Raw genomic sequence first — 26,362 nt, 5'->3', positions numbered from 1 at the left:
CTGTGTGTCTCTGTCTGTGTCTCTCTGTCTCTGTGTGTCTCTGTCATTGTGTGTCTCTGTCTGTGTGTCTCTGTCTGTGTGTCTCTGTCTGTGTGTGTCTGTCTGTGTGTCTGTCTGTGTCTCTGTCTGTGTCTTTCTGTCTCTGTGTGTCTCTGTCATTGTGTCTCTCTGTCTGTGTGTCTCTGTCTGTGTGTCTCTGTCTGTGTCTCTCTGTCTGTGTGTCTCTGTCTGTGTGTCTCTGTCTGTGTGTCTCTGTCTGTGTGTGTCTCTCTGTGTGTCTGTCTGTGTCTCTGTCTGTGTCTTTCTGTCTCTGTGTGTCTCTGTCATTGTGTCTCTCTGTCTGTGTCTCTCTGTCTCTGTGTGTCTCTGTCATTGTGTGTCTCTGTCTGTGTGTCTCTGTCTGTGTGTCTCTGTCTGTGTGTCTCTGTCTGTATGTCTCTGTCTGTGTCTCTGTCTATGTTTCTCTGTCTGTGTTTCTCTGTCTGTGTGTCTCTGTCTGTGTGTCTCTGTCTGTGTGTCTCTGTCATTGTGTGTGGTTCCTCTCATTGTGTGTCTCTGTTTCTCTGTCTGTGTGTTTGTGTCTTGCTGTGCCATGCACCTTGTCACACTCAGAGGCCAGCAGTGCCTACAGAGAGGTGCTGGACATGCAGAAGGAGATGGTTCGGTCTTTAACAGAGCAGAACCAGGCCCTGGGGGCAGACAGGAGGGTGCTGGAGCAGAGGTGTACAGAACAGAGCCTGCAGCTGCAGAGGAGCCACCAGAGGGTCCAGAGTTTGGAGCGGGAACTCAGCAAGGCCCTGGCCCTACAGCAGGTGGGGTGGATACTGGGGGTGAAGGGGCAAGAGGGGAGAGGACCTAAGGTGGGGGTGGAAGGGGGACAAGGAGAGAAACCCCTGGGGCCGTGAGAGACTGGGGGCCGTGGAGAGACTGGGGGCCGTGAGAGACTGGGGGCTGTGAGAGACTGGGGGCCGTGACAGATAGGAGAGACTGGGGCCGTGAGAGACTGGGGGCCGTGACAGATAGGAGAGACTGGGGCCGTGAGAGACTGGGGGCCGTGACAGATAGGAGAGACTGGGGGCCATGAGAGACTGAGGGGAGAAGGGGAGAGACTGGGGCCGTGAGAGACTGGAGGTGAGGAGAGACAGGAGGGGAGGAGGGGAGAAACTGGGGGGAGGAGGCGAGAGACTGGGGGCCGTGAGAGACTGGGGGCTGTGAGAGACAGGAGGGGATAGACTGGGGGGAGGGGAGAGACTGGGGCCACGAGATACTGGGGTCCGTGAGATACTGGGGTCCGTGAGAGACTGGTCCGTGAGATACTGGGGGAGGAGGGGATAGACTGGGGCCGTGAGAGACTGGGGGAGGGAGGCGAGAGACTGGGGTCCGTGAGATACTGGGGTCCGTGAGAGACTGGTCCGTGAGATACTGGGGGGAGGAGGGGATGACTGGGGCCGTGAGAGACTGGGGTGGAGGAGGCGAGAGACTGGGGTCCGTGAGATACTGGGGTCCGTGAGATACTGGGGTCCGTGAGAGACTGGGGGGAAGGAGGGGATAGACTGGGGGAGGAGGGATAGACTGGGGGAGGAGGGGAGATACTGGGGCCGTGAGATACTGGGGGCCGTGAGATACTGGGGGCCGTGAGAGACTGGGGGCCGTGAGAGACTGGGGGGGAGAAGGGGATAGACTGGAGGGGATAGACGGGGGGGAGGGGAGAGACGGGGGGCCGTGAGAGACTGGGTAGGGAGGGAGAGACTCGTGTTCTGCATTGTACTTCCTGTGTGGACCAGACACTGACTGTAGCTCCCCTGTAGGTGAACAGGCAGAGCTGCTGAGTCTGAGGCAGCAAGCCCAGGAGGTGGTAGACGAGAACGACAGTCTGAAGATGACCGTCCATCGCCTCAACGTGGAGCTCAGCCGCTACCAGACACGCTTCAGACCCCTGGGCAAAGAAGAGGTAACTATAACTACCCTAACTATAACTACCCTAACTATAACTGTAACTACCCTAACTATAACTACCCTAACTATAACCCTAACTATACCTACCCTAACTATAACTACCCTAACTATAACTATACCTACCTAACTATAACTACCTAACTATAACCTACCCTAACTATAACCCTAACTGTAACTACCCCTAACTATAACTACCCTAACTATAACTACCCTAACTATAACTACCTAACTGTAACTACCCTAACTATAACTACCCTAACTGTAACTACCTAACTATAACTACCCTAACTATAACTACCCTAACTGTAACTACCTAACTGTAACTACCCTAACTATAACTACCCTAACTATAACTATACCTACCCTAACTATAACTACCCTAACTATACCTACCATAACTACCCTAACTATACCTATAACTACCCTAACTATAACTACCTAACTATACCTACCTAACTATAACTACCCTAACTATACCTACCCTAACTATAACTACCTAACTATAACTATACCTACCTAACTATAACTACCCTAACTATAACTATAACTACCCTAACTATAACTACCCTAACTATAACTACCCTCACTATAACTACCCTAACTATAACTACCCTAACTATACCTACCATAACTACCCTAACTGTAACTACCCTAACTATAACTACCCTAACTATAACTACCCTAACTATACCTACCATAACTACCCTAACTGTAACTACCCTAACTATAACTACCTAACTATAACTACCCTAACTATAACTACCCTAACTGTAACTACCCTAACTGTAACTACCTAACTATAACTACCCTAACTATAACTACCCTCCTAACTGTAACTACCCTAACTGTAACTACCCTAACTGTAACTACCCTAACTGTAACTACCCTAACTATAACTACCCTAACTATAACTACCTAACTATAACTATAACTACCCTAACTATACCTAGCCTAACTATAACTATACCTACCCTAACTATAACTACCCTAACTATACCTACCCTAACTATAACTATAACTACCCTAACTATAACTACCCTAACTATAACTACCCTAACTATAACTATAACTACCCTAACTATACCTACCCTAACTATAACTATAACTACCCTAACTATAACTACCTAACTATAACTATAACTACCCTAACTATAACTATAACTACCCTAACTATACCTACCCTATATAAACTACCTAACTAAAGCTACCCTAACTAAAGCTACCCTAACTATAACTACCCTAACTATAACTACCCTAACTATACCTACCCTATATATAACTACCTAACTAAAGCTACCCTAACTATAACTACCCTAACTATAACTATAACTACCAGACAGCCCTGGGCAAAGAAGCGGTATCTATAACTACCCTAACTATAACTATAACTACCCTAACTATAACTACCCTAACTATACCTACCCTAACTATAACTATAACTACCCTAACTATAACTACCCTAACTATACCTACCCTAACTATACCTACCCTAACTATACCTACCCTAACTATAACTACCCTAACTATACCTACCCTAACTATAACTACCCTAACTATAACTACCCTAACTATAACTATACCTACCCTAACTATAACTACCCTAACTATACCTACCCTAACTATACCTACCCTAACTATAACTATAACTACCCTAACTATAACTACCCTAACTATAACTATACCTACCCTAACTATACCTACCCTAACTATAACTATAACTACCCTAACTATAACTACCTAACTATAACTATACCTACCCTAACTATAACCCTAACTATACCTACCCTAACTATAACTACCCTAACTATACCTACCTAACCCTAACTATAACTACCCTAACTATAACTACCCTAACTATAACTATAACTACCCTAACTATAACTATAACTACCCTAACTATACCTACCTATATATAACTACCCTAACTAAAGCTACCCTAACTAAAAGCTACCTAACTATAACTACCTAACTATACCTACCCTATATATAACTACCCTAACTAAAGCTACCTAACTATAACTACCTAACTATAACTATAACTACCAGACAGCCCTGGGCAAAGAAGCGGTATCTATAACTACCCTAACTATAACTATAACTACCCTAACTATAACTACCCTAACTATACCTACCCTAACTATAACTACCCTAACTATAACTACCCTAACTAAAGCTACCCTAACTAGAACTAGAACTACCCTAACTATAACTACCCTAACTATAACTATACCTACCCTAACTATAACTACCCTAACTATACCTTCCCTAACTATAACTATAACTACCCTAACTATAATGTGGTTCTGGATGTATAGATGTACTGTAGTAATGTGGTTCTGGATGTATAGATGTACTGTAGTAATGTGGTTCTGGATGTATAGATGTACTGTAGTAATGTGGTTCTGGATGTATAGATGTACTGTAGTAATGTGGTTCTGGATGTATAGATGTAATGTGGTTCTGGATGTATAGATGTACTGTAGTAATGTGGTTCTGGATGTATAGATGTACTGTAGTAATGTGGTTCTGGATGTATTGATGTACTGTAGTAATGTGGTTCTGGATGTATAGATGTAATGTGGTTCTGGATGTATAGATGTACTGTAGTAATGTGGTTCCAGATGTATAGATGTAATGTGGTTCTGGATGTATAGATGTACTGTAGTAATGTGGTTCTGGATGTATAGATGTACTGTGGTTCTGGATGTATAGATGTACTGTAGTAATGTGGTTCTGGATGTATAGATGTACTGTAGTAATGTGGTTCTGGATGTGTAGATGTAATGTGGTTCTGGATGTATAGATGTACTGTAGTAATGTGGTTCTGGATGTATAGATGTACTGTGGTTCTGGATGTATAGATGTACTGTAGTAATGTGGTTCTGGATGTATAGATGTACTGTAGTAATGTGGTTCTGGATGTATAGATGTAATGTGGTTCTGGATGTATTGATGTACTGTAGTAATGTGGTTCTGGATGTATAGATGTACTGTAGTAATGTGGTTCTGGATGTATAGATGTAATGTGGTTCTGGATGTATTGATGTACTGTAGTAATGTGGTTCTGGATGTATAGATGTAATGTGGTTCTGGATGTATAGATGTACTGTAGTAATGTGGTTCTGGATGTATAGATGTAATGTGGTTCTGGATGTATAGATGTACTGTAGTAATGTGGTTCTGGATGTATAGATGTAATGTGGTTCTGGATGTATAGATGTACTGTAGTAATGTGGTTCTGGATGTATAGATGTACTGTAGTAATGTGGTTCTGGATGTATAGATGTACTATAGTAATGTGGTTCTGGATGTATAGATGTAATGTGGTTCTGGATGTATAGATGTACTGTAGTTCTGGATGTATTGATGTACTGTAGTACTGTAGTTCTGGATGTATTGATGTACTGTAGTAATGTGGTTCTGGATGTATTGATGTACTGTAGTAATGTGGTTCTGGATGTATAGATGTACTGTAGTAATGTGGTTCTGGATGTATAGATGTAATGTGGTTCTGGATGTATAGATGTACTGTAGTAATGTGGTTCTGGATGTATAGATGTAATGTGGTTCTGGATGTATAGATGTACTGTAGTAATGTGGTTCTGGATGTATAGATGTACTAATGTTTTCTGTCCATGTCTTTCAGAGCTCCAGGACTCATGGCCTGCCACTTAAAGGATCTGCTCCTCCCTGGCTGGTCAGTCACTCAGACATTCTCATGGATTCCTCCTCTAGAAACAGTGGCATTGTCCTCTGCTATGTATACAAGTGAATTATGAGCCCTATCCTTAGCTACCCTCAGCGATCCTTAGCTATCCCTGGCAATCCTTAGCTGTCGCTGTTGATCCTTAGCTATCGCTGTTGATCATTAGCTATCCCTGTTGATCCTTAGCTATCCCTGGCGATCATTAGCTATCCCTGGCGATCCTTAGCTATCCCTGGCGATCCTTAGCTATCCCCGGCGATCCTTAGCTATCCCTGGCGATCCTTAGCTATCCCTGGCGATCCTTAGCGATCCCTGGCGATCTTTAGCTATCCCTGGTGATCCTTAGCTATCCCTGGCGATCCTTAGCTATCCCTGGCGATCCTTAGCTATCCCTGGCGATCCTTAGCTATCCCTGGCGATCATTAGCTATCCCTGGCGATCCTTAGCTATCCCTGGCGATCCTTAGCTATCCCTGGTGATCCTTAGCTATCCCTGGTGATCCTTAGTGATCCTTAGCGATCCTTAGCGATCCTTAGCGATCCTTAGGGCTCAGACACACCAATGGCGTTTGCTGGCCGAGACTACTTAGCACCTCTGAACGTAATTTGCGAACCGATTGCTATCCTTAGCAATCCTTAAAGCCCAGTTCAGAGACAACAGACGACATGAGACGAGATTAGATAAAACTAGCTAGTTTTAGAATGTTGTGTTGTACGACAGCTGACGAAAGACGGGGCATTCGGATCAAGGATCCTAACTATAACTACCCTAACTGTAACTACCCTAACTATAACTACCCTAACTATAACTACCCTAACTATACCTACCATAACTACCCTAACTGTAACTACCCTAACTATAACTACCCTAACTATAACTACCCTAACTATAACTACCCTAACTGTAACTACCCTAACTGTAACTACCCTAACTATAACTACCCTAACTATAACTACCCTAACTGTAACTACCCTAACTGTAACTACCCTAACTGTAACTACCCTAACTGTAACTACCCTAACTATAACTACCCTAACTATAACTACCCTAACTATAACTATAACTACCCTAACTATACCTAGCCTAACTATAACTATACCTACCCTAACTATAACTACCCTAACTATACCTACCCTAACTATAACTATAACTACCCTAACTATAACTACCCTAACTATAACTACCCTAACTATAACTATAACTACCCTAACTATACCTACCCTAACTATAACTATAACTACCCTAACTATAACTACCCTAACTATAACTATAACTACCCTAACTATAACTATAACTACCCTAACTATACCTACCCTATATATAACTACCCTAACTAAAGCTACCCTAACTAAAGCTACCCTAACTATAACTACCCTAACTATAACTACCCTAACTATACCTACCCTATATATAACTACCTAACTAAAGCTACCCTAACTATAACTACCTAACTATAACTATAACTACCAGACAGCCCTGGGGCAAAGAAGCGGTATCTATAACTACCCTAACTATAACTATAACTACCCTAACTATAACTACCCTAACTATACCTACCCTAACTATAACTATAACTACCCTAACTATAACTACCTAACTATACCTACCCTAACTATACCTACCCTAACTATAACTACCCTAACTATACCTACCCTAACTATACCTACCCTAACTATAACTACCCTAACTATAACTACCCTAACTATAACTATACCTACCCTAACTATACCTACCCTAACTATACCTACCCTAACTATACCTACCCTAACTATAACTACCCTAACTATAACTACCTAACTATAACTATACCTACCCTAACTATAACTACCCTAACTATACCTACCCTAACTATACCTACCCTAACTATAACTATAACTACCCTAACTATAACTACCTAACTATAACTATACCTACCCTAACTATACCTACCCTAACTATAACTATAACTACCCTAACTATAACTACCCTAACTATAACTATACCTACCCTAACTATACCTACCCTAACTATACCTACCCTAACTATAACTACCCTAACTATACCTACCCTAACCCTAACTATAACTACCCTAACTATAACTACCCTAACTATAACTATAACTACCCTAACTATAACTATAACTACCCTAACTATACCTACCCTATATATAACTACCCTAACTAAAGCTACCCTAACTAAAGCTACCCTAACTATAACTACCCTAACTATACCTACCCTATATATAACTACCCTAACTAAAGCTACCCTAACTATAACTACCCTAACTATAACTATAACTACCAGACAGCCCTGGGCAAAGAAGCGGTATCTATAACTACCCTAACTATAACTATAACTACCCTAACTATAACTACCTAACTATACCTACCCTAACTATAACTACCCTAACTATAACTACCCTAACTAAAGCTACCTAACTAGAACTAGAACTACCTAACTATAACTACCCTAACTATAACTATACCTACCCTAACTATAACTACCCTAACTATACCTTCCCTAACTATAACTATAACTACCCTAACTATAATGTGGTTCTGGATGTATAGATGTACTGTAGTAATGTGGTTCTGGATGTATAGATGTACTGTAGTAATGTGGTTCTGGATGTATAGATGTACTGTAGTAATGTGGTTCTGGATGTATAGATGTACTGTAGTAATGTGGTTCTGGATGTATAGATGTAATGTGGTTCTGGATGTATAGATGTACTGTAGTAATGTGGTTCTGGATGTATAGATGTACTGTAGTAATGTGGTTCTGGATGTATTGATGTACTGTAGTAATGTGGTTCTGGATGTATAGATGTAATGTGGTTCTGGATGTATAGATGTACTGTAGTAATGTGGTTCCAGATGTATAGATGTAATGTGGTTCTGGATGTATAGATGTACTGTAGTAATGTGGTTCTGGATGTATAGATGTACTGTGGTTCTGGATGTATAGATGTACTGTAGTAATGTGGTTCTGGATGTATAGATGTACTGTAGTAATGTGGTTCTGGATGTGTAGATGTAATGTGGTTCTGGATGTATAGATGTACTGTAGTAATGTGGTTCTGGATGTATAGATGTACTGTGGTTCTGGATGTATAGATGTACTGTAGTAATGTGGTTCTGGATGTATAGATGTACTGTAGTAATGTGGTTCTGGATGTATAGATGTAATGTGGTTCTGGATGTATTGATGTACTGTAGTAATGTGGTTCTGGATGTATAGATGTACTGTAGTAATGTGGTTCTGGATGTATAGATGTAATGTGGTTCTGGATGTATTGATGTACTGTAGTAATGTGGTTCTGGATGTATAGATGTAATGTGGTTCTGGATGTATAGATGTACTGTAGTAATGTGGTTCTGGATGTATAGATGTAATGTGGTTCTGGATGTATAGATGTACTGTAGTAATGTGGTTCTGGATGTATAGATGTACTGTAGTAATGTGGTTCTGGATGTATAGATGTACTATAGTAATGTGGTTCTGGATGTATAGATGTAATGTGGTTCTGGATGTATAGATGTACTGTAGTTCTGGATGTATTGATGTACTGTAGTACTGTAGTTCTGGATGTATTGATGTACTGTAGTAATGTGGTTCTGGATGTATTGATGTACTGTAGTAATGTGGTTCTGGATGTATAGATGTACTGTAGTAATGTGGTTCTGGATGTATAGATGTAATGTGGTTCTGGATGTATAGATGTACTGTAGTAATGTGGTTCTGGATGTATAGATGTAATGTGGTTCTGGATGTATAGATGTACTGTAGTAATGTGGTTCTGGATGTATAGATGTACTAATGTTTTCTGTCCATGTCTTTCAGAGCTCCAGGACTCATGGCCTGCCACTTAAAGGATCTGCTCCTCCCTGGCTGGTCAGTCACTCAGACATTCTCATGGATTCCTCCTCTAGAAACAGTGGCATTGTCCTCTGCTATGTATACAAGTGAATTATGAGCCCTATCCTTAGCTACCCTCAGCGATCCTTAGCTATCCCTGGCAATCCTTAGCTGTCGCTGTTGATCCTTAGCTATCGCTGTTGATCATTAGCTATCCCTGTTGATCCTTAGCTATCCCTGGCGATCATTAGCTATCCCTGGCGATCCTTAGCTATCCCTGGCGATCCTTAGCTATCCCGGCGATCCTTAGCTATCCCTGGCGATCCTTAGCTATCCCTGGCGATCCTTAGCGATCCCTGGCGATCTTTAGCTATCCCTGGTGATCCTTAGCTATCCCTGGCGATCCTTAGCTATCCCTGGCGATCCTTAGCTATCCCTGGCGATCCTTAGCTATCCCTGGCGATCCTTAGCTATCCCTGGCGATCATTAGCTATCCCTGGCGATCCTTAGCTATCCCTGGCGATCCTTAGCTATCCCTGGTGATCCTTAGCTATCCCTGGTGATCCTTAGTGATCCTTAGCGATCCTTAGCGATCCTTAGCGATCCTTAGGGCTCAGACACACCAATGGCGTTTGCTGGCCGAGACTACTTAGCACCTCTGAACGTAATTTGCGAACCGATTGCTATCCTTAGCAATCCTTAAAGCCCAGTTCAGAGACAACAGACGACATGAGACGAGATTAGATAAAACTAGCTAGTTTTAGAATGTTGTGTTGTACGACAGCTGACGAAAGACGGGGCATTCGGATCAAGGAGACGAGACGTGCAGTTGAGACCATTTCCGCGATAACGGTTCCCCGTTACGTCGACGTGATGAAACAAAGTTGCTACTTGTTATAGCAAGTTACTGTAACAAAACGAGTATCATGAAATACGTGTAACAGTGTAGACTTTATGACTTGTCAGATGAATATCAGCAAGCTAGGCTAGCTATCCCCCCCCCCCCCCTTAAAAGATTTAGATGCACTACTGTTCCACTGGATGTCATAAGGTGAACGCACCAATTTTGTAAGTCGCTCTGGATAAGAGCGTCTGCTAAATGACTTAAATGTAAATGTAAATGTAGATCTCTGTTTGGTTAGCTAGCTAGCTGCTTGGCTGTGTGCAGAACATTAGTTCACTGGTTTCTGATTGTCCAAATGGATCCGTCTCGTCTCAAGACTTTAGCTAAAGGTATGTGACCTGTTGAATGTCGGAAACTGCAGCCGACGACATGAGACGTTTTTAAAACCGGACCGTTCAGATCGAGCAAACTTTGTTCTAAAACTCCTACAGACAGTCGCGTTGTTGTCTCGTCTTGCGTATCTGAACTGGGCTTTAACACAGTTTAGCGGTAGATTTATGGATTCCTTTCTCTGCATGTTGAACGAGTGGATTATTCAAATCGATGGCGCCAACTAAACAGACTTTATGGGATATAAGGAATGATTTTATCTAACAAAACGCCACTACATGTTATAGCTGGGACCCTTTGGATGACAAATCAGAGGAAGATTTTCAAAACGCCACTACATGTTGTAGCTGGGACCCTTTGGATGACAAATCAGAGGAAGATTTTCAAAACGCCACTACATGTTATAGCTGGGACCCTTTGGATGACAAACCAGAGGAAGATTTTCAAAACGCCACTACATGTTATAGCTGGGACCCTTTGGATGACAAATCAGAGGAAGATTTTCAAAACGCCACTACATGTTATAGCTGGGACCCTTTGGATGACAAATCAGAGGAAGATTTTCAAAACGCCACTACATGTTATAGCTGGGACCCTTTGGATGACAAACCAGAGGAAGATTTTCAAAACGCCACTACATGTTATAGCTGGGACCCTTTGGATGACAAATCAGAGGAAGATTTTCAAAACGCCACTACATGTTATAGCTGGGACCTTTTGGATGACAAACCAGAGGAAGATTTTCAAAACGCCACTACATGTTATAGCTGGGACCCTTTGGATGACAAATCAGAGGAAGATTTTCAAAACGCCACTACATGTTATAGCTGGGACCCTTTGGATGACAAATCAGAGGAAGATTTTCAAAACGCCACTACATGTTATAGCTGGGACCCTTTGGATGACAAATCAGAGGAAGATTTTCCAAAACTAAGTTCATATTTAAATCGCCTTTTGTGAATTTATGAAACCTGTGCCGGTGGAAAAATATTTTGATGTGGGGCGTCGTCCTCAACCAATCACATGGCATGGTTTCACTGTAATGGGCGTCGTCCTCAACCAATCACATCACATGGCATGGTTTCACTGTAATGGGCGCCGTCCTCAACCAATCACATGGCATGTTTTCACTGTAATGGGCGCCGTCCTCAACCAATCACATGGCATGTTTTCACTGTAATGGGCGCCGTCCTCAACCAATCACATGGCATGGTTTCACTGTAATGGACGCCGTCCTCAACCAATCACATGGTATGTTTTCACTGTAAAGCCCACTGTAAATCGGACAGTGCATTTAGATGAACAAGAATAGAATCTGTTAAGTTAGAATCTTTTCGCACTGAATGTGGATCTAGCGTTTGTCTGCCGATCATTTCAGAGCGCTGTGTTTTAGGGACCGCTCACTGTAGACAACTGACTGACAACATTTTTCACACGACTCTACATGTATAATAGGTTCGAAAATTACGTTCAAAGGTGCTGAGTACTATCGGCCAGAAAACACTATTGGCATGTCTGAGCCCTTAGCGTTCCTTAGTGTTGCTTAGCAATCCTCAGCAATTCTAATATCCTAAACTGTTGTTTGTTCTTCACTGATGTCAGAACTGTCCCATTAGCAAAGCCAGGGACTCTCCTCTCTCCTCTTCTCCCCTCTCCTCTCCTCCCCTCTTCTCCTCTCTCCTCCCCTCTTCTTCCTTCTCTCTCTCCTCCCCTGATATCTGATGTACTCACTATAGTGGGTGTTCTCTCTCTCTCCTCCCCTGATATCTGATGTACTCACTGCAGTGGGTGTTCTCTCTCTCCTCCCCTGATATCTGATGTACTCACTACAGTGGGTGTTCTCTCTCTCTCCCCTGATATCTGATGTACTCACTACAGTGGGTGTTCTCTCTCTCCTCCCCTGATATCTGATGTACTACCTATAGTGGGTGTTCTCTCTCTCCTCCCCTGATATCTGATGTACTACCTATAGTGGGTGTTCTCTCTCTCCTCCCCTGATATCTGATGTACTCACTACAGTGGGTGTTCTCTCTCTCTCCTCCCCTGATATCTGATGTACTCAGTACAGTGGGTGTTCTCTCTCTCCTCCCCTGATATCTGATGTACTCACTGCAGTGGGTGTTCTCTCTCTCTCCTCCCCTGATATCTGATGTACTCACTGCAGTGGGTGTTCTCTCTCTCTCCTCCCCTGATATCTGATGTACTCAGTACAGTGGGTGTTCTCTCTGGATAAGAGCGTCTGCTAAATGACTTAAATGTTATGTTAAATGTGTTCTCTCTCTCTCCTCCCCTGATATCTGATGTACTCAGTACAGTGGGTGTTCTCTCTCTCTCCTCCCCTGATATCTGATGTACTCAGTACAGTGGGTGTTCTCTCTCTCTCCTCCCCTGATATCTGATGTACTCAGTACAGTGGGTGTTCTCTCTCTGTCTCTCCTCCCCTGATATCTGATGTACTCACTGCAGTGGGTGTTCTCTCTCTCTCTCTCCTCCCCTGATATCTGATGTACTCACTACAGTGGGTGTTCTCTCTCCTCCCCTGATATCTGATGTACTCAGTACAGTGGGTGTTCTCTCTCTCTCCTCCCCTGATATCTGATGTACTCACTACAGTGGGTGTTCTCTCTCCTCCCCTGATATCTGATGTACTCACTACAGTGGGTGTTCTCTCTCTCTCCTCCCCTGATATCTGATGTACTCACTACAGTGGGTGTTCTCTCTCCTCCCCTGATATCTGATGTACTCACTACAGTGGGTGCTCTCTCTGTCTCTCTCTCTCTATTTCCCTGTGAGATCCTCTGACAGTCTTTAGTAATTAGCTTGTTAGGATTTCTGAAAATGTTTGAGTAAAGTTTTTTATGGACGGGGTTCCCGGACACAGATTGAGATTCTCCATTGAGTTTCCAGTCCAGGATGAGGCTGAATCTGTGTCCTGGAAACCAGGGCTGGGACGGGGTTCCCGGATACAGATTGAGATTCTCCATTGAGTTTCCAGTCCAGGATGAGGCTGAATCTGTGTCCTGGAAACCAGGGCTGGGACGGGGTTCCCGGATACAGATTGAGATTCTCCATTGAGTTTCCAGTCCAGGATGAGGCTGAATCTGTGTCCTGGAAACCAGCGCTGGGACGGGGTTCCCGGACACACATTGAGATTCTCCATTGAGTTTCCAGTCCAGGATGAGGCTGAATCTGTGTCCTGGAAACCAGCGCTGGGACGGGGTTCCCGGACACACATTGAGATTCTGTGTGTCTAAACTCTAACGTCTGTTTTCATCCTTTCTGTCTTCCAGCTGGACATGAAGTATTTATCTCCATTGTTGTTGTCTTATGAAGACCGGCTCACTGAGAAAGATGCTCTCCTGCAGACCTCGGAGGTAAGAGTGTGTGTGTGTGTGTGTGTGTGTTTGTGTGTGCATTTCTTTGCGTGTTTTGTATTAAATGTGTTATGGTCTATTTAAAAGAGAAACACAAGAAAGTGATTAAGAGCCATTGACCACGCATCCTGCTCAGCCAGTATATTAGTGATTAAGAGCCATTGACCACGCATCCTGTTCAGCCAGTATATTAGTGATTAAGAGCCATTGACCAGGCATCCTGCTCAGCCAGTATATTAGTGATTAAGAGCCATTGACCACGCATCCTGTTCAGCCAGTATATTAGTGATTAAGAGCCATTGACCAGGCATCCTGCTCAGCCAGTATATTAGTGATTAAGAGCCATTGACCACGCATCATGTTCAGCCAGTATATTAGTGATTAAGAGCCATTGACCAGGCATCCTGCTCAGCCAGTATATTAGTGATTAAGAGCCATTGACCACGCATCCTGCTCAGCCAGTATATTAGTGATTAAGAGCCATTGACCAGGCATCCTGCTCAGCCAGTATATTAGTGATTAAGAGCCATTGACCACGCATCATCTCAGCCAGTATATTAGTGATTAAGAGCCATTGACCACGCATCCTGCTCAGCCAGTATATTAGTGATTAAGAGCCATTGACCACGCATCCTGCTCAGCCAGTATATTAAAGTGATTAAGAGCCATTGACCACGCATCCTGCTCAGCCAGTATATTAGTGATTAAGAGCCATTGACCACGCATCCTGCTCAGTCAGTATATTAGTGATTAAGAGCCATTGACCACGCATCCTGCTCAGCCAGTATATTAGTGATTAAGAGCCATTGACCAGGCATCCTGCTCAGCCAGTATATTAGTGATTAAGAGCCATTGACCACGCATCCTGCTCAGCCAGTATATTAGTGATTAAGAGCCATTGACCACGCATCCTGCTCAGCCAGTATATTAGTGATTAAGAGCCATTGACCACGCATCCTGCTCAGCCAGTATATTAGTGATTAAGAGCCATTGACCACGCATCCTGCTCAGCCAGTATATTAGTGATTAAGAGCCATTGACCACGCATCCTGCTCAGCCAGTATATTAGTGATTAAGAGCCATTGACCACGCATCCTGCTCAGCCAGTATATTAGTGATTAAGAGCCATTGACCAGGCATCCTGCTCAGCCAGTATATTAGTGATTAAGAGCCATTGACCAGGCATCCTGCTCAGCCAGTATATTAGTGATTAAGAGCCATTGACCAGGCATCCTGCTCAGCCAGTATATTAGTGATTAAGAGCCATTGACCATGCATCCTGCTCAGCCAGTATATTAAAGTGATTAAGAGCCATTGACCACGCATCCTGCTCAGCCAGTATATTAGTGATTAAGAGCCATTGACCACGCATCATGCTCAGCCAGTATATTAGTGATTAAGAGCCATTGACCACGCATCCTGCTCAGCCAGTATATTAGTGATTAAGAGCCATTGACCACGCATCCTGCTCAGCCAGTATATTAGTGATTAAGAGCCATTGACCACGCATCCTGCTCAGCCAGTATATTAGTGATTAAGAGCCATTGACCACGCATCCTGCTCAGCCAGTATATTAGTGATTAAGAGCCATTGACCACGCATCCTGCTCAGCCAGTATATTAGTGATTAAGAGCCATTGACCACGCATCCTGCTCAGCCAGTATATTAGTGATTAAGAGCCATTGACCACGCATCCTGCTCAGCCAGTATATTAGTGATTAAGAGCCATTGACCACGCATCATGCTCAGCCAGTATATTAGTGATTAAGAGCCATTGACCACGCATCATGCTCAGCCAGTATATTAGTGATTAAGAGCCATTGACCACGCATCCTGCTCAGCCAGTATATTAGTGATTAAGAGCCATTGACCACGCATCCTGCTCAGCCAGTATATTAGTGATTAAGAGCCATTGACCACGCATCATGCTCAGCCAGTATATTAGTGATTAAGAGCCATTGACCACGCATCCTGCTCAGCCAGTATATTAGTGATTAAGAGCCATTGACCACGCATCCTGCTCAGCCAGTATATTAGTGATTAAGAGCCATTGACCACGCATCCTGCTCAGCCAGTATATTAGTGATTAAGAGCCATTGACCACGCATCATGCTCAGCCAGTATATTAGTGATTAAGAGCCATTGACCACGCATCCTGCTCAGCCAGTATATTAGTGATTAAGAGCCATTGACCACGCATCCTGCTCAGCCAGTATATTAGTGATTAAGAGCCATTGACCACGCATCCTGCTCAGCCAGTATATTAGTGATTAAGAGCCATTGACCACGCATCCTGCTCAGCCAGTATATTAGTGATTAAGAGCCATTGACCAGGCATCATGCTCAGCCAGTATATTAGTGATTAAGAGCCATTGACCATGCATCCTGCTCAGTCAGTATATTAGTGATTAAGAGCCATTGACCACGCATCCTGCTCAGCCAGTATATTAGTGATTAAGAGCCATTGACCACGCATCCTGCTCAGCCAGTATATTAGTGATTAAGAGCCATTGACCAGGCATCATGCTCAGCCAGTATATTAGTGATTAAGAGCCATTGACCACGCATCATGCTCAGCCAGTATATTAGTGATTAAGAGCCATTGACCACGCATCCTGCTCAGCCAGTATATTAGTGATTAAGAGCCATTGACCACGCATCCTGCTCAGCCAGTATATTAGTGATTAAGAGCCATTGACCACGCATCCTGCTCAGCCAGTATATTAGTGATTAAGAGCCATTGACCATGCATCCTGCTCAGCCAGTATATTAAAGTGATTAAGAGCCATTGACCACGCATCCTGCTCAGCCAGTATATTAGTGATTAAGAGCCATTGACCACGCATCCTGCTCAGCCAGTATATTAGTGATTAAGAGCCATTGACCACGCATCCTGCTCAGCCAGTATATTAGTGATTAAGAGCCATTGACCAGGCATCCTGCTCAGCCAGTATATTAGTGATTAAGAGCCATTGACCACGCATCATGCTCAGCCAGTATATTAGTGATTAAGAGCCATTGACCACACATCCTGCTCAGCCAGTATATTAGTGATTAAGAGCCATTGACCAGGCATCCTGCTCAGCCAGTATATTAGTGATTAAGAGCCATTGACCACGCATCCTGCTCAGCCAGTATAGTATATTAGTGATTAAGAGCCATTGACCACGCATCCTGCTCAGCCAGTATATTAGTGATTAAGAGCCATTGACCAGGCATCATGCTCAGCCAGTATATTAGTGATTAAGAGCCATTGACCACGCATCCTGCTCAGCCAGTATATTAGTGATTAAGAGCCATTGACCATGCATCCTGCTCAGCCAGTATATTAGTGATTAAGAGCCATTGACCAGGCATCCTGCTCAGCCAGTATATTAGTGATTAAGAGCCATTGACCACGCATCCTGCTCAGCCAGTATATTAGTGATTAAGAGCCATTGACCATGCATCCTGCTCAGCCAGTATATTAGTGATTAAGAGCCATTGACCATGCATCCTGCTCAGCCAGTATATTAGTGATTAAGAGCCATTGACCATGCATCCTGCTCAGCCAGTATATTAGTGATTAAGAGCCATTGACCACGCATCCTGCTCAGCCAGTATATTAGTGATTAAGAGCCATTGACCATGCATCCTGCTCAGCCAGTATATTAGTGATTAAGAGCCATTGACCACGCATCATGCTCAGCCAGTATATTAGTGATTAAGAGCCATTGACCACGCATCCTGCTCAGCCAGTATATTAGTGATAAAGAGCCATTGACCAGGCATCCTGCTCAGCCAGTATATTAGTGATTAAGAGCCATTGACCAGGCATCCTGCTCAGCCAGTATATTAGTGATTAAGAGCCATTGACCACGCATCCTGCTCAGCCAGTATATTAGTGATTAAGAGCCATTGACCACGCATCCTGCTCAGCCAGTATATTAGTGATTAAGAGCCATTGACCATGCATCCTGCTCAGCCAGTATATTAGTGATTAAGAGCCATTGACCATGCATCCTGCTCAGCCAGTATATTAGTGATTAAGAGCCATTGACCATGCATCCTGCTCAGCCAGTATATTAGTGATTAAGAGCCATTGACCACGCATCCTGCTCAGCCAGTATATTAGTGATTAAGAGCCATCCATCCTGTTCAGCCAGTATATTAGTGATTAAGAGCCATTGACCAGGCATCCTGCTCAGCCAGTATATTAGTGATTAAGAGCCATTGACCACCTGCATCCTGCCATCAGCCAGTATATTAGTGATTAAGAGCCATTGACCACGCATCCTGCTCAGCCAGTATATTAGTGATTAAGAGCCATTGACCATGCATCCTGCTCAGCCAGTATATTAGTGATTAAGAGCCATTGACCACGCATCCTGCTCAGCCAGTATATTAGTGATTAAGAGCCATTGACCACGCATCCTGCTCAGCCAGTATATTAGTGATTAAGAGCCATTGACCATGCATCCTGCTCAGCCAGTATATTAAAGTGATTAAGAGCCATTGACCATGCATCCTGCTCAGCCAGTATATTAGTGATTAAGAGCCATTGACCATGCATCCTGCTCAGCCAGTATATTAGTGATTAAGAGCCATTGACCACGCATCCTGCTCAGCCAGTATATTAGTGATTAGAGCCATTGACCACGCATCCTGCTCAGCCAGTATATTAGTGATTAAGAGCCATTGACCAGGCATCCTGCTCAGCCAGTATATTAGTGATTAAGAGCCATTGACCACGCATCCTGCTCAGCCAGTATATTAGTGATTAAGAGCCATTGACCAGGCATCCTGCTCAGCCAGTATATTAGTGATTAAGAGCCATTGACCACGCATCCTGCTCAGCCAGTATATTAGTGATTAAGAGCCATTGACCATGCATCCTGCTCAGCCAGTATATTAGTGATTAAGAGCCATTGACCATGCATCCTGCTCAGCCAGTATATTAGTGATTAAGAGCCATTGACCACGCATCCTGCTCAGCCAGTATATTAGTGATTAAGAGCCATTGACCACGCATCCTGCTCAGCCAGTATATTAGTGATTAAGAGCCATTGACCATGCATCCTGCTCAGCCAGTATATTAGTGATTAAGAGCCATTGACCACGCATCCTGCTCAGCCAGTATATTAGTGATTAAGAGCCATTGACCACGCATCCTGCTCAGCCAGTATATTAGTGATAAAGAGCCATTGACCAGGCATCCTGCTCAGCCAGTATATTAGTGATTAAGAGCCATTGACCAGGCATCCTGCTCAGCCAGTATATTAGTGATTAAGAGCCATTGACCACGCATCCTGCTCAGCCAGTATATTAGTGATTAAGAGCCATTGACCACGCATCCTGCTCAGCCAGTATATTAGTGATTAAGAGCCATTGACCATGCATCCTGCTCAGCCAGTATATTAGTGATTAAGAGCCATTGACCACGCATCCTGCTCAGCCAGTATATTAGTGATTAAGAGCCATTGACCATGCATCCTGCTCAGCCAGTATATTAGTGATTAAGAGCCATTGACCACGCATCCTGCTCAGCCAGTATATTAGTGATTAAGAGCCATTGACCACGCATCCTGCTCAGCCAGTATATTAGTAATTAAGAGCCATTGACCATGCATCCTGCTCAGCCAGTATATTAGTGATTAAGAGCCATTGACCACGCATCCTGCTCAGCCAGTATATTAGTGATTAAGAGCCATTGACCATGCATCCTGCTCAGCCAGTATATTAGTGATTAAGAGCCATTGACCACGCATCCTGCTCAGCCAGTATATTAGTGATTAAGAGCCATCATGTTCAGCCAGTATATTAGTGATTAAGAGCCATTGACCAGGCATCATGCTCAGCCAGTATATTAGTGATTAAGAGCCATTGACCACGCATCATGCTCAGCCAGTATATTAGTGATTAAGAGCCATTGACCACGCATCATGCTCAGCCAGTATATTAGTGATTAAGAGCCATTGACCATGCATCCTGCTCAGCCAGTATATTAGTGATTAAGAGCCATTGACCACGCATCCTGCTCAGCCAGTATATTAGTGATTAAGAGCCATTGACCACGCATCATGCTCAGCCAGTATATTAGTGATTAAGAGCCATTGACCATGCATCCTGCTCAGCCAGTATATTAAAGTGATTAAGAGCCATTGACCATGCATCATGTTCAGCCAGTATATTAGTGATTAAGAGCCATTGACCATGCATCCTGCTCAGCCAGTATATTAGTGATTAAGAGCCATTGACCACGCATCCTGCTCAGCCAGTATATTAGTGATTAAGAGCCATTGACCACGCATCATGCTCAGCCAGTATATTAGTGATTAAGAGCCATTGACCAGGCATCCTGCTCAGCCAGTATATTAGTGATTAAGAGCCATTGACCACGCATCCTGCTCAGCCAGTATATTAGTGATTAAGAGCCATTGACCACGCATCCTGCTCAGCCAGTATATTAGTGATTAAGAGCCATTGACCACGCATCATGTTCAGCCAGTATATTAGTGATTAAGAGCCATTGACCATGCATCCTGCTCAGCCAGTATATTAAAGTGTGGGGTGAAGACTGGTCTATCCAGGCTCTGGTTGAAATAGACTCAGCTTTGTCCCACTAAACTGTTTGAGGCCTGGTCTACCCAGGCTCTGGTTGAAATAGGCTCAGCTTTGTCCCACTAAACTGTTCGAGGCCTTGTCTACCCATGCTCTGGTTGAAATTGACTCAGCTTTGTCCCACTAAACTGTTTGAGGCTCTTGTCCAGCTTTGTCCCACTAAACTGTTTGAGGCCTGGTCTACCCAGGCTCTGGTTGAAATAGGCTCAGCTTTGTCCCTCTAAACTGTTCAAAGCCTGGTCTTCCCAGGCTCTGTATAAAATAGGCTCAGCTTTGTCTCACTAAACTGATAGAGATAGGCCTGGTCTACCCAGGCTCTGGTTGAAATAGGCTCAGCTTTGTCCCACTAAACTGATAGAGAGAGGCCTGGTCTATCCAGGCTCTGGTTGAAATAAACTCAGCTATGTCCCACTAATCTGATAGAGGCCTGGTCTACCCAGGCTCTGGTTGAAATAGGCTCAGCTATGTCACACTAAACTGATAGAGAGAGGCCTGGTCTACCCAGGCTCTGGGTAAAATAGGCTAAGCTTTGTCCCACTAAACTGTTCGAGGCCTGGTCTATCCAGGCTCTGGTTGAAATCGGCTCAGCTATGTCCCACTAAACTGTTCGAGGCCTGGTCTACCCATGCTCTGGTTGAAATCGGCTCAGCTATGTCCCACTAAACTGTTCGAGGCCTTGTCTACCCAGGCTCTGGTTGAAATAGGATCAGCTATGTCACTAAACTGTTCGAGGCTTTGTCTACCCAGGCTCTGGTTGAAATCGGCTCAGCTTTGTCCCACTAAACTGATAGAGAGAGGCCTGGTCTACCCAGGCTCTGGTTGAAATCGGCTCAGCTATGTCACACTAAACTGATAGAGAGAGGCCTGGTCTACCCAGGCTCTGGTTGAAATAGGCTCAGCTATGTCCCACTAAACAGTTCGAAGCCTGGTCTACCCAGGCTCTGGGTAAAATAGGCTAAGCTTTGTCCCACTAAACTGTTCGATGCCTGGTCTATCCAGGCTCTGGTTGAAATCGGCTCAGCTATGTCCCACTAAACTGTTCGAAGCCTGGTCTACCCATGCTCTGGTTGAAATAGGATCAGCTATGTCACACTAAACTGTTCGAGGCTTTGTCTACCCAGGCTCTGGTTGAAATCGGCTCAGCTTTGTCCCACTAAACTGATAGAGAGAGGCCTGGTCTACCCAGGCTCTGGTTGAAATCGGCTCAGCTATGTCACACTAAACTGATAGAGAGAGGCCTGGTCTACCCAGGCTCTGGTTGAAATCGGCTCAGCTATGTCAGATAGAGAGAGGCCTTTGTCTGGTTGAAATCGGCTCAGCTTTGTCCAACTAAACTGGTCGAGGCCTGGTCTACCCAGGCTCTGGTTGAAATAGGCTCAGCTTTGTCCAACAAAACTGTTCGAGGCCTGGTCTACCCAGGCTCTGGTTGAAATAGGTTCAGCTATGTCACACTAAACTGACAGAGAGAGGCCTGGTCTACCCAGGCTCTGGTTGAAATTGGCTCTGCTACGTCACACTAAATGACACCCTATTCCCTATATAGTCCACTACTTTAGACCAGAGCCCTATGGCACCCTATTCCCTATATAGTGCACTACTTTAAACCAGAGCCCTATGACACCCTATTCCCTACATAGTGCACTACTTTAGACCAGAGCCCTATGGCACCCTATTCCCTATATAGTGCACTACTTTAGACCAGAGCCCTATGGCACCCTATCCCCTATATAGTGCACTACTTTAAACCAGAGCCCTATGGCACCCTATTCCCTATATAGTGCACTACTTTAAACCAGAGCTCTATGATCCCTGAGAGCTGTCCAGGTAGTGTTTGTGATCCAGTGTAATTGATTGATTGATCGATTGATTGATTGGTTGTGTGTAGGAGGAGTTGAGAAGGTTCCGGGGCCGTGTGGAGGAGGTGGTGCAGGAGAACCAGAAGCTACACCAGGACCTGAAACAGACAGGAGGAGTCAGCCACAAGGAGTGGTGAGTACTGTCTCTCTGTCTGGAGGAGTCAGCCACAAGGAGTGGTGAGTACTGTCTCTCTGTCTGGAGGAGTCAGCCACAAGGAGTGGTGAGTACTGTCTCACTGGAGGAGTCAGCCACAAGGAGTGGTGAGTACTGTCTCTCTGTCTGGAGGAGTCAGCCACAAGGAGTGGTGAGTACTGTCTCTCTGTCAGGAGGAGTCAGCCACAAGGAGTGGTGAGTACTGTCTCTCTGTCTGGAGGAGTCAGCCACAAGGAGTGGTGAGTACTGCCTGTCTCTGTCTGGAGGAGTCAGCCACAAGGAGTGGTGAGTACTGTCTCTCTGTCAGGAGGAGTCAGCCACAAGGAGTGGTGAGTACTGTCTCTCTGTCAGGAGGAGTCAGCCACAAGGAGTGGTGAGTACTGTCTCTCTGTCTGGAGGAGTCAGCCACAAGGAGTGGTGAGTACTGTCTCTCTGTCTGGAGGAGTCAGCCACAAGGAGTGGTGAGTACTGTCTCTCTGTCTGGAGGAGTCAGCCACAAGGAGTGGTGAGTACTGTCTCTCTGTCTGGAGGAGTCAGCCACAAGGAGTGGTGAGTACTGTCTCTCTGTCAGGAGGAGTCAGCCACAAGGAGTGGTGAGTACTGGCTCTCTGTCTGGAGGAGTCAGCCACAAGGAGTGGTGAGTACTGTCTCTCTGTCTGGAGGAGTCAGCCACAAGGAGTGGTGAGTACTGGCTCTCTGTCAGGAGGAGTCAGCCACAAGGAGTGGTGAGTACTGTCTCTCTGTCTGGAGGAGTCAGCCATAAGGAGTGGTGAGTACTGTCTCTCTGTCTGGAGGAGTCAGCCACAAGGAGTGGTGAGTACTGTCTCTCTGTCTGGAGGAGTCAGCCACAAGGAGTGGTGAGTACTGTCTCTCTGTCTGGAGGAGTCAGCCACAAGGAGTGGTGAGTACTGTCTCTCTGTCTGGAGGAGTCAGCCACAGGAGTGGTGAGTACTGTCTCTCTGTCAGGAGGAGTCAGCCACAAGGAGTGGTGAGTACTGTCTCTCTGTCAGGAGGAGTCAGCCACAAGGAGTGGTGAGTACTGTCTCTCTGTCAGGAGGAGTCAGCCACAAGGTGTGGTGAGTACTGTCTCTGTCTGGAGGAGTCAGCCACAAGGAGTGGTGAGTACTGTCTCTTTGTCTGGAGGAGTCAGCCACAAGGAGTGGTGAGTACTGTCTCTCTGTCTGGAGGAGTCAGCCACAAGGAGTGGTGAGTACTGCCTGTCTCTTTGTCTATCTGTCCCTGTCTGTTTGTGTGTGTGTGTGAGAAAGCGAGGAGACACTGTCTTGACACTTTTCTATCTCCCCTCTCCTCTTCCCCCCCACCCCAACCCTCTTCTCCCCTCTCCCCCCCCTCCCCAGGAGGCAGCTCCAGGAGCAGGCCCGTCTGGTACTTCAGGAGAACCAGGTCCTGATAGAGCAGCTGGAGGTGCAGCATACGAAGGCTAAGGACAGTCATGGGAGACATTTGACTGAGGTAGGTAGGGACAGACACCAGTAATCACCCTGAGCCTCCATCTTTCAGATTCTACTATAGAAACTAGTTACATTCTGTTTATACATTCTACACGTTAATATTAACTGAATCAAACCCTAATAGAGGTGTCTGGTAGAAGTCACCCTGCTGGAGGTGTCTGGTAGAAGTCACCCTGCTGCTGGAGGTGTCTGGTAGAAGTCACCCTGCTGGAGGTGTCTGGTAGAAGTCACCCTGCTGGAGGTGTCTGGTACCCTGCTGGAGGTGTCTGGTAGAAGTCACCCTCACCCTGCTGGAGGTGTCTGGTAGAAGTCACCCTGCTGGAGGGGTCTGGGAGGTGTCTGGTAGAAGTCACCCTGCTGGAGGTGTCTGGTAGAAGTCACCCCCTGCTGGAGGGGTCTGGTAGAAGTCACCCTGCTGGAGGTGTCTGGTAGAAGTCTTCACCCTGCTGGAGGGGTCTGGTAGAAGTCACCCTGCTGGAGCTGTCTGGTAGAAGTCACCCTGCTGGAGGTGTCTGGTAGAAGTCTTCACCCTGCTGGAGGGGTCTGGTTGAAGACACCCTGCTGGAGGTCTCTGGTAGAAGTATCCACCCTGCTGGAGGTGTCTGGTAGAAGTCTTCACCCTGCTGGAGGTGTCTGGTAGAAGTCACCCTGCTGGAGGTGTCTGGTAGAAGACACCCTGCTGGAGGTGTCTGGTAGAAGTCACCCTGCTGGAGGTGTCTGGTAGAAGTCTTCACCCTGCTGGAGGTGTCTGGTAGAAGTCACCCTGCTGGAGGTGTCTGGTAGAAGTCACCCTGCTGGAGGTGATTTGGTAGAAGTCACCCTGCTGGAGGTGTCTGGTAGAAGTCACCCTGCTGGAGGTGATTTGGTAGAAGTCACCCTGCTGGAGGTGTCTGGTAGAAGTCACCCTGCTGGAGGTGATTTGGTAGAAGTCACCCTGCTGGAGGTGTCTGGTAGAAGTCACCCTGCTGGAGGTGTCTGGTAGAAGTCTTCACCCTGCTGGAGGTGTCTGGTAGAAATCTTCAGAGTTGAAAGTTATCTCCATGAACTGTTCCTCCCCCTTCCTCTCCCCTCCTCCCTCACTCCTCTCTTCCCTCATCTTCCCTCCTCCCCCCTCTCCTCCCTCCTCTCCAGTCTCTAAGGTGTGTAAGCAGCTGATGTTGCTGGAGGCAGAGAAGCAGAGGCTGGAGGGGGAGCTGGAGGTAACGAGGAGAGAGATCCACACTCTGCAGACAGAACACCTGCAGGCACGGTGCAGTCTGGAGAATGCAGTCAGCTGGGATGAACACCACGCCATCGCCACCAAACTCAAACGGTAGTTATAATACACTGGGATGAACACCACGCCATCACCACCAAACTCAAACGGTAGCTAGTTATAATACACTGGGATGAACACCACGCCATCACCACCAAACTCAAACGGTAGTTATAATACACTGGGACGAACACCACGCCATCACCACCAAATTCAAACGGTAGCTAGTTATAATACACTGGGACGAACACCACGCCATCACCACCAAACTCAAACGGTAGTTATAATACACTGGGACGAACACCACGCCATCACCACCAAACTCAAACGGTAGCTAGTTATAATACACTGGAATGAACACCACGCCATCACCACCAAACTCAAACGGTAGCTAGTTATAATACACTGGGACGAACACCACGCCATCACCACCAAACTCAAACGGTAGTTATAATACACTGGGACGAACACCACGCCATCACCACCAAACTCAAACGGTAGTTATAATACACTGGGATGAACACCACGCCATCACCACCAAACTCAAACGGTAGCTAGTTATAATACACTGGGATGAACACCACGCCATCACCACCAAACTCAAACGGTAGTTATAATACACTGGGACGAACACCACGCCATCACCACCAAACTCAAACGGTAGTTATAATACACTGGGATGAACACCACGCCATCACCACCAAACTCAAACGGTAGCTAGTTATAATACACTGGGATGAACACCACGCCATCACCACCAAACTCAAACGGTAGTTATAATACACTGGGACGAACACCACGCCATCACCACCAAACTCAAACGCTAGTTATAATACACTGGGATGAACACCACGCCATCACCACCAAACTCAAACGGTAGCTAGTTATAATACACTGGGATGAACACCACGCCATCAC

At 45.2% G+C, this 26,362-nt stretch overlaps 1 protein-coding gene across 1 annotated transcript in view; it reads left to right on the top strand.

The window, feature by feature from the left end:
• The first annotated feature begins 456 nt into the window (after positions 1-456).
• The window catches only part of LOC135565181 (centrosomal protein of 89 kDa-like), a 146,483-nt gene continuing 120,577 nt past the window's right edge, over positions 457-26,362 (top strand). The window contains 8 exon segments of the mRNA XM_065011242.1: positions 457-480; positions 615-812; positions 1,817-1,951; positions 5,603-5,653; positions 14,024-14,107; positions 22,593-22,696; positions 24,076-24,194; positions 25,321-25,501. Coding sequence (XP_064867314.1) covers positions 457-480; positions 615-812; positions 1,817-1,951; positions 5,603-5,653; positions 14,024-14,107; positions 22,593-22,696; positions 24,076-24,194; positions 25,321-25,501 — 896 coding nt within the window.

The sequence above is a fragment of the Oncorhynchus nerka genome, linkage group LG27 (assembly GCF_034236695.1).
Source record: "Oncorhynchus nerka isolate Pitt River linkage group LG27, Oner_Uvic_2.0, whole genome shotgun sequence".
Classification (NCBI taxonomy): domain Eukaryota; kingdom Metazoa; phylum Chordata; class Actinopteri; order Salmoniformes; family Salmonidae; genus Oncorhynchus; species Oncorhynchus nerka.
The sequence above is the reverse complement of the archived record's forward strand: the minus strand, read 5'-3'. Positions and strand labels throughout refer to the sequence as shown.